This window comes from Macrobrachium nipponense, chromosome 9 (genome assembly GCF_015104395.2).
Source record: "Macrobrachium nipponense isolate FS-2020 chromosome 9, ASM1510439v2, whole genome shotgun sequence".
Classification (NCBI taxonomy): domain Eukaryota; kingdom Metazoa; phylum Arthropoda; class Malacostraca; order Decapoda; family Palaemonidae; genus Macrobrachium; species Macrobrachium nipponense.
The window spans coordinates 90,226,868-90,242,354 of NC_061110.1; the positions used below are offsets into that span (position 1 = coordinate 90,226,868).

The window sequence follows — 15,487 nt, forward strand, 5'->3', positions numbered from 1 at the left end:
TGTTCTATTCCTAGCTAGTTATACCTAAAGTATGTATTAAACTAAGTATATTAAGTTATATTGTCAACCAATAGGACTTAAGTGGACTTAAGCAAAATGGTTATGGAACCATAATGGACAATTCATTGGGGGTCTGGAGTCATCAAAAAGTTAAAAGAAACCCTGCTCTAGACAGATAAATAGATAGGTAAGATATATACGTATCTAGTCAACTCAAATTATATATATACGAGAGGGCATTGACAGTCATCCTAATTTTTAAGATGTTTATTATGCATGTATAAAGAATCCTTATATCAAATTATGGCACAAACATTAATTACTGAACTAAGACTAAACATACGTAGAAATACTCCAACACTGAAAGAGAAAAAATTTTCAAAAAATCATTAAAAATTTTTATTTTTCTCTCCGAATCGCAATAATTTATTTTACTTAGCTTAAAGCAAGAAGGTCTTTTTAAATAAATATGTGAAAACAGGGTTATATGTGAATACGGAAATATGAATATATACATATGTGGTGTGTAACTGTGTCTTGTCTCATTATATGGGTGAAAGTTACATGCTACTATATAAACAGGTCACAATTTAACTCAGGTGTGTGAGTCGGACCCCAAAATAGTTCATCATGTACGTATCCCTTGAACTAGTCGGCGGTCATGCTTCGCGACCTTTAAAGATAGGATCATGTAGGAACTGCAGAACCATTATACAGGGTGTCCATAAAGTCCCAGTACCATTCCAAGTATTTATGGCTCAGAATGGTACTGGGACTTTATGGACACCCGGTATGGTTAACTCCAAGAATATACGGCAGCAAACTTTTCCGTGGCCTCGACTGAATAAGTTACAATCTCTAGCTTAGTTGCTCTTTGCTGCACAGCTCTGACTACAGCCGAGAGACCTGAAGGGCAAAAGACTTACCGTAAAACGTAACGCCGGGTAGGCGCGATTTTACTAAACTCATACACCCTACTGTGTCAGTGGTCTTTCCTCTGACAGCAGCAATACGAAACTGAAAGCCTCTTCTGTGGTTCTGCAGTGCGAGAGAAAGCAGCCTACCAACCCCCACGACCCCCCACCCCCCTCCACATACACACATACACAGAATTTATTAAGAATCTCCTCGTAATACAGAACCTTTAGTCTCTGGACTTTTATTGTCATGAGAATATTGCTCTCGTAACGCTTTTATATGCAACATGCTTTCAGCATGTTACATAGTTCCATTTTGGTAGTATTACTGACATTATTTGTTGTTTATTATCTAGTCCTATACGCATACACACACCCATATACGCAAGGTTAAACCGGCCTAATAAATGTCACCCTCCTGACAATATACACTATTAGGATACTTGTCTCTCCACGCAAAAAAAAAAAAAAAAAAAAAAAACAAGGATAGAGTAGACTACAAAATCTTCCAGCATCAGTCATCACCTCACCTGATATAAGCTGAAAAGTCACCAAAGAACTCCTGAAGGAATAATGTCATTGCAAACAAAGCGAGGCAAGGAGAGAGCACCGTGGCATTTCAACAATAGGCGGTTTATGAAGTGCTGCCAAGCACACTGGTCAACTGAGAGTCTAGAAAAAAATAGGCATTGACCAACTGAGAGTCTAGAAAAAATTAACTCATTAAATATTGTTTATGTTTATAAGAAAATGAAGCAGTGATAATTTTGCCTGATTATTTTTCTCTTAGGTCAATAATTACTCACTTTACTCATTTGTTTGTTTGTTTTGTTATTCATCGTGAATATAGATTGAGTCCCCGTTACTTACTGTAAAATCAAAAAGGTTTTATCTCAATGGAAATCGTGACACACTTATAATGAAAGTGAAAAAAAAGGTATATTAAGATGGTAGTTCATAGCCCTTACGACTCACATGACTTTCTTTTGACGTTTTGTAAGATGTGATCAAATAGACGTCTAGTTTGGAGCCTTGAATGATAAAGAAGTGAAAAGAAGAAGAGAAAGTAAGAAAAAAAAAATAGACCAAATTCTTTCCCCCAGGCAAGAGATGGACCATCCTACGAAGAAAAACATAAATTGCGATTTTTTTTAACGCAAGTACATCTACGGTGGGTAAACCCCTCCACCCCGCTCTCCCCCTGACCTACTCCCACATCCCCATTGCAAAGAAAAAAAATAATGTCTCCAGTCACGCAAAAACAATACGGGACACGTATTCGTGGACATTGCACGAGCAATGAACGTGCGATGCGAACTTGAGGTGATGTTGCTCTCGCATAGTTTCTTTACATTATGTAACTTTCGCGTCATACACGCGCACAGACGATGTCATTACTCTGAGTAACATGACTCTGGGTCGCCTTGTAAGTGTGACTTCATCTGCTGCACAAAATGTAATATTTGTACATCCAAGCATATAACAAAATGTAATATTTGTACATTCAAGCATATGACAAACTCCAAATATTCTTTAATCCCTATATATGTGCTAAAGATTGGTAAGGTTTGTGATAAATGGGAAATAGTGTAATATGGTATTTGATTAATGCCTCCTCTTTATAAGTGTTCGTACATAATAGAAGCATCATTTATCACGTAAGAGTTTTGTCATTCGAGATAAGGAAATAGTTATGCTAGACAAAGCATTGCTACTCTACAACATATAGGTTTATAGGCCAATATTTATAGATAGCAAAACAATGCCTTTTAATAAGACAGAACTCATTAACCACGAAGTGTCACAACTTTTTAACGTTAAATAATAATTTAACCCTCATTTTAGGCTAAAGTAACCTTAAGTAAAAATTACGGTTAACGATGAATACGCGAAGCAAAACAGTAGCTTTGAAATCTCCTGGTGCTGCCAACCTATATCCTCGGACAAACAGCATCTCACGAGAGAAGAAGAAGAAGAAGAAGAAGAAGAAGAGGGCTCTTGCGCAAACCAGTCTCTCTCAGATTAAACTGCTGTTCGTCCTATGTTGACTTACAAATTATTGTACTTTCTACCGTGTACCTATTTCCAATGGTTGCTTAGGAAACTACTCCGTAATTTTTTTTTTTTTTTTTTTTTTTTTTGTAGAGGGAGGAGTAGGAGGGAGTTTGGTAGTTGTGGGGGAGTAAGAAGGGAGCTACTCTTGTATTTGTTCTTTTCTTTTGTATTCCCGATATGGGGAGGATTGGCTTTACAACTTATGGCTTAATCTCCGTTTTTCTTTTCATTTTTTATCTACTTTACTCACTAAGCTACAACTTATTCTCGTTTCACGCTACTCCATTTCATCTGTTTTATAACCAATAGGACGTTAAATAATTTTTTTGTATCTAAAAAGCACACAAAAATAATTATCCTGACTCCCTGTTACGTCGCGTTACTCCACAGGCATCGATGAATTAAATTTTCTTTTAATACCCTCCGCTCTCTAAATACCCCTCTGGACTCTAGGCCTTTCATTCATTCTTCGTAACCTTTCGTCGTCGTAGTCGACGCCGTCAAGCTTAAACAAAAAATGGCAAAAACGGAAACTCCCTGTATTTTGATGATGATCTTTCCCTGCCGTCGTGAGTTCCACAGCGCATGTCCACATCTAATGACTCATCATTTGGATCACGAACCGTGGAAAGAGATTCAGCTTCGTAAGTACTCACTGTCTCTTTCTTTTGTTTACGAGATTTTTCCAGCGATTTCACATGCGCTCTGAGAGAGAGATAGAGAGAGAGAGAGAGAGAGAGAGAGAGAGAGAGAGGGTTGCAGGGAAAGTGTAGGATGTTGCGATTGAGGAGGAGCTGGGAGACGGGATACGGGAAAGTGAGCTGACGAGAGACTGTGGGAACGTATGGAAATGAATGAAATTAACAAATATCGAGGGAATAAGATAGACAAGAGAATCTATGATCAATAGAGGTGAAAGGTAACAGTCTGGTATTCAGGATTAAGCTACTCCCTCACGATAGTCACAGGGCGAGGACATTTTCCAAGTTTGTCACTAAGATATTAGTGAAAATATTCTAAGAAAATAAAATGAAAATAAAAATTGGAACAGAAGACAAATGAAACCCATGACGCTCGTATCGATTGTTTAAAAAAACCAACACAATCTTTTAGATGTTAGTTTTCCTGTATTGTTCACTTTTATCTATTTCTTAATGGTTTATCTAACCCCTTCTCTTGCGCCGCCAAAGATGAGAAACTCCTCAAATATGTTTTTCGATCTCACCTTACCTTCCTTTTCTTGCAGTTGCAGAAGTAGTAAATTTGAGCACATGTGCCTGTATCTCTCTTTCTACTTGATGAAAAAAAGTACCCAAGTTTCAGGGAAAGTAATTATCCTCATCTCAAGACATTTCTGTCAAGGAGAAAGAAAAAAAAAAGAATATGTGCGTCATTGTTGACAACATATTCTATGCCACAATACAGCAGCGAACCACAAAGATATCATTTACAACAAAATGACATTCATACTTATGCTATTATTCTTTGTTTATATAAAAGTCTCTTTACCACAAATTACATTCCAGGAAAAGGGTCCTGGAAGAATATGATTAAAATAATTGAAATGATGATGATGCTGACGATCTTAATATTAGAAATCACCGGTATGACGATGATGAAAAAGATGATTTTGATGACTGAAGCAATAATCAGCTGATAGTTGATTACTGAAGCAATAATCAGCTGATAATTGATTACTGAAGCAGTAATTAGCTGATAATTGATTTCTGAAGCAATAATCAGCTATTAATTGATTACTGAAGCAACATCCGATAATTGATTACTGAAACAATAATCAGCTGATAATTGATTGCCGAAGCAATAATCAGCTGTTAATTGATTACTGAACAAATAATCAGTTGATAATTGATTACTGAAGCAATAATCAGCCGATAATTGATTACTGAAGAAATAATCAGCTGATAATTGATTACTGAAGCAACAATCAGCTGATAATTGATTACCGAAGCAATAATCAGCTGATGATTGATTACTGAACAAATAATCAGCTAATAATTGATTGCTTAACAAATAATCAGTTGATAATCGATTACCGAATCAATAATCAGCTAATAATTGATTACTAAAGCAATTATCAAGCATAAGAATGCAAATGCAGTTACAGTGTTACCGAGTTCCTTTCTCTTCAGTATCAAGACTGTCGTGTAGGTTTTCCAGGATTATTGAATGCAATGACAAAACTGTGTTCAACTTGCAGATGCCTTGCGAGTGTTGACATAGTTGACAAAGTTCATGAGCAACGCCTGATAAAACATGACCTTAAAAGTAGATGGTACACCTATATTGACGTTAAAACTAGATAAAAATGATAATATAAGAATAAATAAAAGTATATCACATTTTCGGTAAGATCAAAAGGAGCATTTTTCAAAACTAACGCTAAGATATCTGAAGAAATGATTCGCTTTGTATTTTCCTTTGTCCCAGACAAAATACGGTGGAACTTTTGAATATGGTTGTAAAGAGGCTTTCAATTCAGTCTATCAACAAAGGAGGAACATATTTTATGCTTCTTTTTTCTAGCCTACTTCGTTTTAGAGGCCACCACTTACATCCATTTCAGCTACGTTGCCTTTGCCGCAGTACCGAGATTTAATTATTCTCTGCCAATTTCCTGACTTACTGGAGTTTTCTGGCGAGTCCTTGGTAGCTAAAACAACTTACACAACGGTGAAGGGCAATTTCCCTCGTAATTTGCCCTCATTATCTTTAATTGAAGGACAGCATTTTCACTTCAGTTTTGTACAACAATGAAAAGCAATTTACTGTTTTGTGAGTTTAACGGGTCGTGGATCATTTCCCAAATGACGGCTTCATTTTCGTTCACTTTTCTTTACTTTTTTTTTCTTTTTTGTCCACCGCACTGAATTTTCCCAGTCAGACGCACCAGTACATGAATTCGAGGACGTTTTCAAGTCTTTATCTTGGGAATACGTCCACTAAACCAGTTAATTTACAACAAAAAGTCATAAGGTCATTCAAATGATTAAATTACGTGAAGTTTTTTCCATAGCTCTTTAACTACGACGCCAAGCTTAAAGATAAATCGATGGGACTAGTAAAGTCTTGTTCACTTCTGGGACTGATCGTAGACGCCATCACTTTCATGCTGTAGGACAACAAACGCGAACCGGAATGCGAAACCTCCTCCTCGGGGTCCTTAGGCCAGGAGGTCGCTTTGCGCTTTACAGAAAGGTCAATGGGTTCCTTCTGCTCGTCGTCTTCTGCCTCGTCTCCTTCCAATAAACACGAGAAGGATTCGGGAGTTCCGGTGGGGAAGCATCCATCAGCGGTTCCTCCTAGGCTGAGTCTCCTTGCTTCGAAGTGGGGTCTCTCACTCTTTTCCTCTTTCACGGGAGTTCTTAGCCCAGTTTCAAACGCTGGGGTGTAAGCGGAGAGTTTCTCGGGAAGCGGTGAACGCGAGTTATCACAATCGTAGCCGAAAATTTGAGAGCAATCGTTCGTCACGTTTAGATGAGGCTGGGGGGGCGACGTTAATCTCGGGGAATGAGTCTGATAGTGGGAGGAGGGCGTTTGTAAAGGTACTGAGAAATGCGGCGGCGTCGCTATGTTCAAGATCGAGTACAAATAGGGGTACAGGGATAGGCGGTAATAGGGTGAACCTGGGTTGGTTAACACCGAGGTAGTGCGCATGAGCGACCCAAGTTTCGGACCCAAAGGGGAGGTGGCGGGGGTCCCGCGATGATCAAGGGAAATTTCCAAGGAATTGTCTGATAGATGAGACTCTGGACTGCTCAGAGTAGGACTGTCCGAATTATTGCTTCCTCCTTTCGGGCTGAGTTGCGTTTCCTCCGTAATCTCGGCTTCTCGATCGATTTTGCTCTCGGTGATCTTGGAGGAAAGGTCCTGCAGGCTGATTTTCGCGTGTTGTAACGCGAGATTACTTTCACCATTCTCAGCCGAGGGAGAGAGTGTTTGTTCCTGTAGCAAACAATGGATCTTAAACCAGTTTGACCTTCTGCCGTATCTGTGAAGAGAAAAAAGGAAGTGTTCATTTTCAAGTTAAAATGAATTTGAACTCTGGCAAAAAAAATATTAGAAAAATAAAAGGTAGCCTACTTATTATAGAAGGTCGTTCATAAATATCTTTATACAAGAGTCCCAGAAAAAAGTGAAACATATTCACGCCGTTTCACGAAAGCCTCAAAAAAGGACCAACCTTGATCCGCTCTTGGACATTCCGACGAGGAGGCATTTGCGCAGACGGCAAGCTTTGCAAGTCGTTCGGTTTTTCTTGTTGATGACGCAGCGACCTTCGTTTTTGCATTCACCCAGCGAAGAGACGTTGTTGTACATCCTTCCGAAGAAGGACTGCGAGAGGGGGAAAAAAGGATGTTTTACCAGGAAAAGATTAAGAATAAATGGAGTCATTATAAATGAAACCAAGACAATAGAATACCGTGGGTAAAACAAGCATTACGCTGGAGGTGCTAAAGTTGGTTTTCATTCCACTCAGAATGTTCTTTTAAAAACACTACGAAAGAAAAAAACATTGGAATGGTAGGGGAATCATTATTCTCTCTCTCTCTCTCTCTCTCTCTCTCTCTCTCTCTCTCTCTCTCTCTCTCTCTCTCTCTCTCTCTCTCTCTCTCTCTCTCTCTCTCTCTCTCTCTCTCTTCTGGTATAAATCCATAGAAAACTACTTTCTAAAGAAGTAATGTCATCCTAACTATTCTTTCGAAGTCAGTAGTTCTTCTGCACATAACTACATAACTGCCGATGATAGCTAATTATTATTTTTGTTTATTTCTATCGTAAAAAAAATACCAGATAGTCAACTTAAGATCGGCTGGCTAGGCTATACACAAGACCTACTCTTCCCATTTCACTAAAACCTTGATAAGGAAGACTGTCTACCGGGGTCAGTCATAATCAACGTGACATACAACTTTTTTTTTTGTGGATATAACCCGGTACTCAGTCATAATGGTGTGTTTCAAGAACCTTCATAGTTGGTTGCAATTGCTACTCATACAGACTGTACCATTAACCATTTCATAAACGTTAAAATTCAAGTTGCGTCATATTACACGAAAACGAAAATTATTGATAAAGATAATTGTATGAAATCTATCATAATCTTATCGAGACCTGATAATTCTGCTTCATTTCTGATGAATCTTACTACTCCTAAGACAATAATATGTGTCACTGGCAAAATCAGAACTCTATAACCAAGCTGATAAGATAGTATTAGAACAGGGAACATATACCACCCTGCACCTGGCAGTAAGATAACTGTGGTGGATTGCAACTAGAATAAAGAAGGTATGAGGTTAGCTACCTCATCCCAGGACTTATCAAGCGTTCATGAAGTGAGATCGCCAGCCCCATGTAATTTGCACTTCATTGAAACCCATCGTAGCTGAGTAACAGCCAGGTACAAAATTCGCAAGGTCTCGAACTGGGAAGGTAAGGTTGTTAGCCAGTGACGAAGCTGGCATCAGATGACGAAACCATTTTTTTTCTCTTTCTTTTTTAATGAGACTTTTTAGGGATGAGGGTGCCGATGACATCTGACCTTTCTCGATGGTCACCCTTCCAATTACTAACCAGACAAGTCGTAATTCTTAAGAATAATGTTCGTAATTGCCAATAAATGGATATAATAAATAATAATAATGATAATGAAAAAAAAAGAGTATCATAACAGATGGAAAAAGTACAGAAACAGCAGATTTCTTATTCCTATATCAAAAGCAAGGTCATTAAGGGCAGAGGAATGCATTCTTGAATCCCTTCCCGGAAGACGCAGTAACAAGACGCCTATGGAAGGCTTCCCTTCACTTCCCTTCACACCCATTTCTCTCTGGCAGTATTCCAGTCACTTTCCCAATAAACTCCTTCATCATTATGCAAAATAGAACCCCATCGGGAAAAGCTTTTGGGTGATTTGCAAATATGGAATTCTATTCGCAGCTTACTCAGCAACCTCTTATATTGTGCTTAAACACAAACGTAATTATCTACATCTACACGTACGTGGATTTTTTTTATATACTTACAGTCCCCTGTGCCACCTCAACTTCAGTACATAGGTACAATTCCTTTGGAAAATTACCCTCTTTCATACATACCCTGAAACTCCTGGCCAGCCACTTCATCGCACTATAGCCGCTGTTCCACAGCGTATCACTTATAATCACATCGATTCCTGGCGTCTTTTACATAATTCCAAACTCTCAATTGCCCTCTTTGCTCTCCCAAGCATTCTCAGACTTACCCTCAACCATTCAGCTCTCCCTCTCTTCTGGCTTCAATACTCATCAAAAAATATACCGAAAAATATGAAAAATATCAAACTTGAAGGCAAGACTGATCATTCTCACTACCTTGCAGCCCTCGCAGGTGAAGGCGCCGAAGTGGAAGCCAGCTGCCAGTTCCCCGCATACTCGACACAGTTGATTCATGGCTAAAACGACTGGCTGCTCCCTCGGTGTCAGCTCTCTGGGGTCTTGGAACGATTGCTGATTTTCTGGAAAGTATTAAGCTACGTCAATGTTTTAGGTGATAATGCAACACGTGATTGTGCTTTTCATAAGCTAGCATAAGTAAATGGAAAGTTACAAACATCTCTGTATTACAGCTTTACAATATATATACTATATATACACAGATACACACACACACACACACACACACACACACACACACACATATATATATATATATATATATATATATATATATATATATTAGGCTTCCGTGTTATAATACTTACCAGTTCTTGTGCCTGATTGCAATACGTACCCAATAGCTGAAATGCAATAAGGACGCATTGCACATAAAAGCTTTCGTTTCCAGTTACGAATAACATTTAAAGAAATGTAGAAACACTTATATAACTTTATAGCTTTACTCATCTATACAACCTGTAAGCTAGGCAGCGAAACGAAATGTTCAAATACAATGACTGAGAAATCGTTATACCTTACTGTTTTATTCAACCTTTTTTAGATTCCTTGGGCCGAGGGGGATGTTTATTTTTTCACTGATGCCATCACGCAGATTACCCCCGTCAAGATGTACGCAAACTCTGCAATGATAACATCGTTAATATTGATTATTATGTTTACTGGTGATCGTAGCAAGCGCTATTGCCAGATAACAATTCCCAATAACTTGGGAGTTGTTCTTCTGTGCAAATATCTTCACGACTAGGGATTTTCATTTTAGACGGGATTATGTTTCGTTACTAAAGAAATCAGTAATGAGGTAAAAAATAAATTCTTGTTTTTAAAGCATCAACTGTAGATAAATGTGACAAACTGAGGTTCCTCCAATGATAATGTTTCGTAGATAAGAATCTAAAGCTGAATTAGATAATAATTTGTAGAGTCATGGTGCAGAGATAACCAGTGATAAAATTATATTATTCGATTTTTTTTACGTGACAGCTGCCCTGAATTGGATAAGGTTGAAATGCCTGAAATTAAAATCTAAGGAACAATTGCACTTTCACATACGAAAAACCTTCTTATGAAAGGCAGACAGTAACACTCGAAAAACCAGCAAATCATGTCTTAATTCTATTATTTTTAACTCAAGCCGTATTAAACACTAATTAACACTACTGCTGCTGCTACTACTACTACTACTACTACTACTACTACTAATGATAACAGTAATCTCATTAGTACAGTTCTAAAAGCAAAACACTACTACCACTACATCTACTATTCTTATTCGACTCGTTTTAAGGGCAGATCCCTACTACTATTACCACTTTACCACTACTACTACTACTACTACTACTACTACTACTACCTAATAATAATATAAAATAATAATAATAATAATAATAAAATAATAATAATAATAAGAATAATAATAATCCAATCCTAATAATAAATAATAATACTATCCAACAAAATAAATTTTAAAAATCGTAACATCTTTCGACCGATCAAATCGTGAGGAGAAAGCAAAGATGCGAACCCTCGGCAAAGGACGACCCTACGTAGTAGCTTCTCCCCCAGGTAAGCCAGATAACGAATCTCTCTCTTATCATATAAGGGTAACCAGCTGACGGGCAGAGAAATTGAGACGTGCCCAACTCGAGCCTACCGACTAGTTCCCGGCATGGGTGGGCATCAGTTAGATGTCTGAGGAAAGGTGAGATAAATGGAGCGAGAGAGAAACAAAATATGACGCTGAACAGACGATTAAAACCAAGGTCTTTAGCTACTACGGTTTTTCTCGAGTTTAGTAAAAACCCCATTGATTTGAACCCTGCCTATATGAGTCTTTGATCGGTGTGAAGTTAGTTTTGATGACTAATTTTTCTTTCTCGTCGGCCTTCATTCCTAATGTGTGACTCGTAAGAACTTAATTTAATCCATAGTCATAAAAGTATTAGCTGTGCTTTTATCAAATTTGCTTATAAAAATATTTATTATATAGGTGGGTTAACATTTGTTCGCTTTTTCTGCTACAAATCGACATTCAGCAGACCCGAGACAATAACTGGGACACGGCCAAGAGTCTATTCATTCTCTTCGAGTTATTCCAAAGTATGACGAATGTCGGACTTCAAAAAATAAATCTCACCTTTCCCACCTCCTGTCTTACCATAAACGCAGCGAGACATTTCACTACACGCGAGGGAGAGAGAATCTTCAAGAAGACGGTGCTTCCGAATCGCCCTCAACAGGACCCTAGCCGTTACCCAAGTTTGAACTTTTGAGCACAGGACCAATATGTTTCTTCTTGCTTAACGCGGCTCCTTCCAGGATATCTCTCGCATCCTCAAATCCCTTTCACTTACTTTCCATATCCAGTTCATGCTTTGCTGTATACAATGAGGACTGGGCCTCAGGGCAGATTTAATCCACTTTCCTTCATGATGGCAGTTAACATAATCGCATTATTATTATTATTATTATTATTATTATTATTATTATTATTATTATTATTATTATTATTATTATTATTATATGCAGAAGATGAAACCTATTCATCTAGAACAAGCTCTACTAAGGTGCCATCGACTTGAAATTCAAACCTCCAAAGACTATGGTGCTCATTAGGAAGCAAGAGGAGGTCGAGGGAAATACAGAAAAAAAAATCTCACTTATTAAAAAGAAAAAAATAATTAATAAATAATTAAAATGTATTAAAATGAAAGGAGATTTGCATTGGGGTGGTAATGCATTACATCTTCGCTTGAACTTTAGAAGTCCCAATTGCACAACATCCTCAGTAGGGAGACTGTTCCACAGTCCAGCGGTGTGAGGAATAAAGGCTCCGGAACTGAGAAGTTAAACAGCTAGGGGCATAAAGGAGAGCAAAGGACATTAGTCCAAAAGTCTAGCAGTTGACGCATTTATTTCACTTGTGGATCATGCTCTATGACGGCATTGAAATTACTTGGCAGGGTAACAACCATATTAGTTATATTTCTAACGAGAAAAATGATGATTTACTAAGTAGTCTCTCTCATTCTGACAAGACCCTAACCTTGACTATCTATACTTTATAGCTTAGCTAATAGTGCTAAACAATGAACCGAAGAAATTATTCTTTTCTTACTCAAACCTGGCCGGTTTTGGCCTGTCTCCAAAACAAAGGATTTTGATGATATAATCGGAGGATTATAGACCCCATTACGATGAACGCATTAGTATATATTTAATCGTAGTTGTGTGCAAAAAAAAAACGACTTCCTAGAATTTGTGATAAAATCACGATAAATTCTACCAAAAAGGAACACGCCATTTCACAGGAGAAAAGATGTAAAGGTGGACTAGAGTTCAAAGCGAATTTGCAAACGAAAAATTAAGTACAAACGTCGCTTGCTTTGACAGCAGTGCTTAGAGATCAAGGATCCGCCGGTCTTTCTGAACGCAATAGTCGACAACATAGCGATCAAGCATGACGTCCACCTCACAAAGGAGTCCCCAAGTACCGCGACTAATTACAGAAAAATAAACGGCACGCAGTAAGTGGTGAAAGGCTCGGATAGAGAGAGAGAGAGAGAAGAGAGAGAGAGAGAGAAGAGAGAACTGGGGCGGGGGTGGGGGTGGGGGACCTTTAAGTACTCAGATAATTGTCTCGCTGGAAAAAAAGGAGACTATTTGTTTTCCCACATTATCTGTCTCAAGCATAATTGAGTATTGCTTCTCAGACCCGATCCCCAATAACAGGTCATAAATTTAGAGAGCTCATGACTTGGTCCGACTCGGGGAGGCTGTAATATTTTTATGGTCTCGTACGACGAGGCCCGAAGTCCGTTTCTTGATAACTTCCTTAAAGGTTTTCCGGATTGAAATCCTAATGAATTGTAATAAATTCCAGACTGATTTTTTTTATGAGAACAAGGGCTTAATACCTTTGCGTTTACTTCGTGCATAGAAAACGATTAGCCTTTGAGACCAAAAGATTAGAATTACAAGCAGAATATAGTGATTAGTCAAGGAAAGAATTAATAATACTAATTTACAGGTTATCGAAATGAAATATTTGGCGATGTTACACCTCAGACTAGCCCGGGATATTATTATCATTGTTATTATTATTATTATTATTATTATTATTATTATTATTATTATTATTATTATTATTATTATTATTATTATTATTATTATTATTATTATTTGCTTTATCACAGTCCTCCAATTCGACTGGGTGGCATTTATAGTGTGGGGTTCCCGGTTGCATCCTGCCTCCTTAGGAGTCCATCACTCTTCTTACTATATGCGCTGTTTCTAGGATCACTCTTTTGCATGAGTCCTGGAGCTACTTCAGCCTCTAGTTTTTCCAGATTCTTTTTCAGGGATCTTGGGATCGTGCCTAGTGTTCCTATGATTATGGGTACAATTTCCACTGGCTTATCCCATATCCTTCTTATTTCTATTTTCAGGTCTTGATACTTATCCATTTTTTCCCTTTCTTTCTCTTCAACTCTGGTGTCCCATGGTATTGCGACATCAATGAGTGATACTTTCTTCTTGACTTTGTCAATCAACGTCACGTCTGGTCTGTTTGCACGTATCACCCTATCTGTTCTGATACCATAGTCCCAGAGGATCTTTGCCTGATCGTTTTCTATCACTCCTTCAGGTTGGTGCTCGTACCACTTATTATTATTATTATTATTATTATTATTATTATTATTATTATTATTATTATTATTATTATTATTATTATTCGGTCACTAAAGCGTAAAAACAGACCCATAATAAACTTCAATAAATTCTTTTCGGAAATCACGCTCCATCTTCAGGCCACTTGCAAGCACCAAGCAGCAGTAGAACAAACCCCGATCGCTATTTCGCGACCCACTAAATGATCTCTCTTTCTAAGGCCCAGAGATCTGTCACTTTTCATACTCGGGAGAGTCTCCTAGCCTCATTTTCCTCGACATTCCTCTGTTGACCCCAGTTTAAGAGATCATTATGTCAAGAGGGACGTCAACTGGAGTGTCGTCCCGCGCACTGCAATTTCGTTTGGAAGCATAAGTGGTCGTTACAAGCTCTGCATTACAAATAACCGCTCGTCCGTAATTGATAGGTCTCATGGACCATTTCGTGACGAGCGGCTGGTCGTAATTTGCTTTCTTGTCATCGCATCAAAAATAGCTCGCTCTCTCTCTCTCTCTCTCTTCTCTCTCTCTCTCTCTTCTCTTCTCTCTCTCGCCCTCTCTCTCTCTCTCTCTCTCTCTCTCTAAGGAGCACTATATTCTTTGGAAGCTTGAATTTCATGTCAATGGTTCCTGTGGGTTGGTTCCATATGAATAGGTTTCATCATTTGTTTAATAATGAATAATAAATAATAATAATAATAATAATAATAATCAATAATAATAATAACTAATAATAAAAATAATTAATAATAATAATAATAATAATGAATAATAATAATAATAAGAATAATAATAATAATAATAATAATAATAATGAAAGGCACCCGGATGAGGAATTCAGAAAGAAAAAATGCAGAGTTGTATCAGTTTCAAAACTAAAGTGAGGCCTCGCATCGTGTCAGTAAGTCAGAGAGGTAAGCAAACTCGAATTACTCGATGGAGGAGTGTTAAGGTATATACAACGGAATGAACTTCTGATTACTAATCTGAGAGCACATTGAAGTAAGTATTACAAGCACTCCGGAATTAATTATTGCTGCAAAAGTATCTCTACTGTTGGAAGCCTCTAAATCGATGACCCACAAGTTTGTAGTAGACTAGCAAAGAAGAATCAGAGCCACGAGTATATCTTTGAATTTCAGTTGCAATGTTTTTTATAGTTTGTGCTACAGGCTGCTCCAGGAGCAAGAGCCCGTGCTGGCATAATGCCAGCTAAGACCACAATAGCAACAACAACCTGGCATGTGCTAAACCGGGAGACCTGGTGAGAAAGTTTTTGTCATTCTCGTCATGAATATCAGAGAATATCAATTGATATCTTTTTATATTTCAGCGAAGAACAGCACCAAAAATGGATTATATCTAAGCCAGGAAAGCTTGCTACTCAAAG

The 15,487-nt window shown here is 37.9% G+C and overlaps 1 protein-coding gene across 1 annotated transcript in view; it reads right to left on the bottom strand.

Annotated features, from left to right (window-relative positions):
* Positions 1-313: 313 nt before the first annotated feature.
* LOC135217930 (zygotic gap protein knirps-like) overlaps positions 314-15,487 on the bottom strand; it is a 23,049-nt gene continuing 7,875 nt past the window's right edge. The window contains exons 2-5 of the mRNA XM_064254021.1: positions 9,945-10,050; positions 9,347-9,489; positions 7,174-7,325; positions 314-6,981 (exon numbers count right to left, since the gene is read on the bottom strand). Coding sequence (XP_064110091.1) covers positions 6,015-6,981; positions 7,174-7,325; positions 9,347-9,424 — 1,197 coding nt within the window. The 5' untranslated portion in view covers positions 9,425-9,489; positions 9,945-10,050 and the 3' untranslated portion in view covers positions 314-6,014. The remainder of the gene's footprint in view (positions 6,982-7,173; positions 7,326-9,346; positions 9,490-9,944; positions 10,051-15,487) is intronic.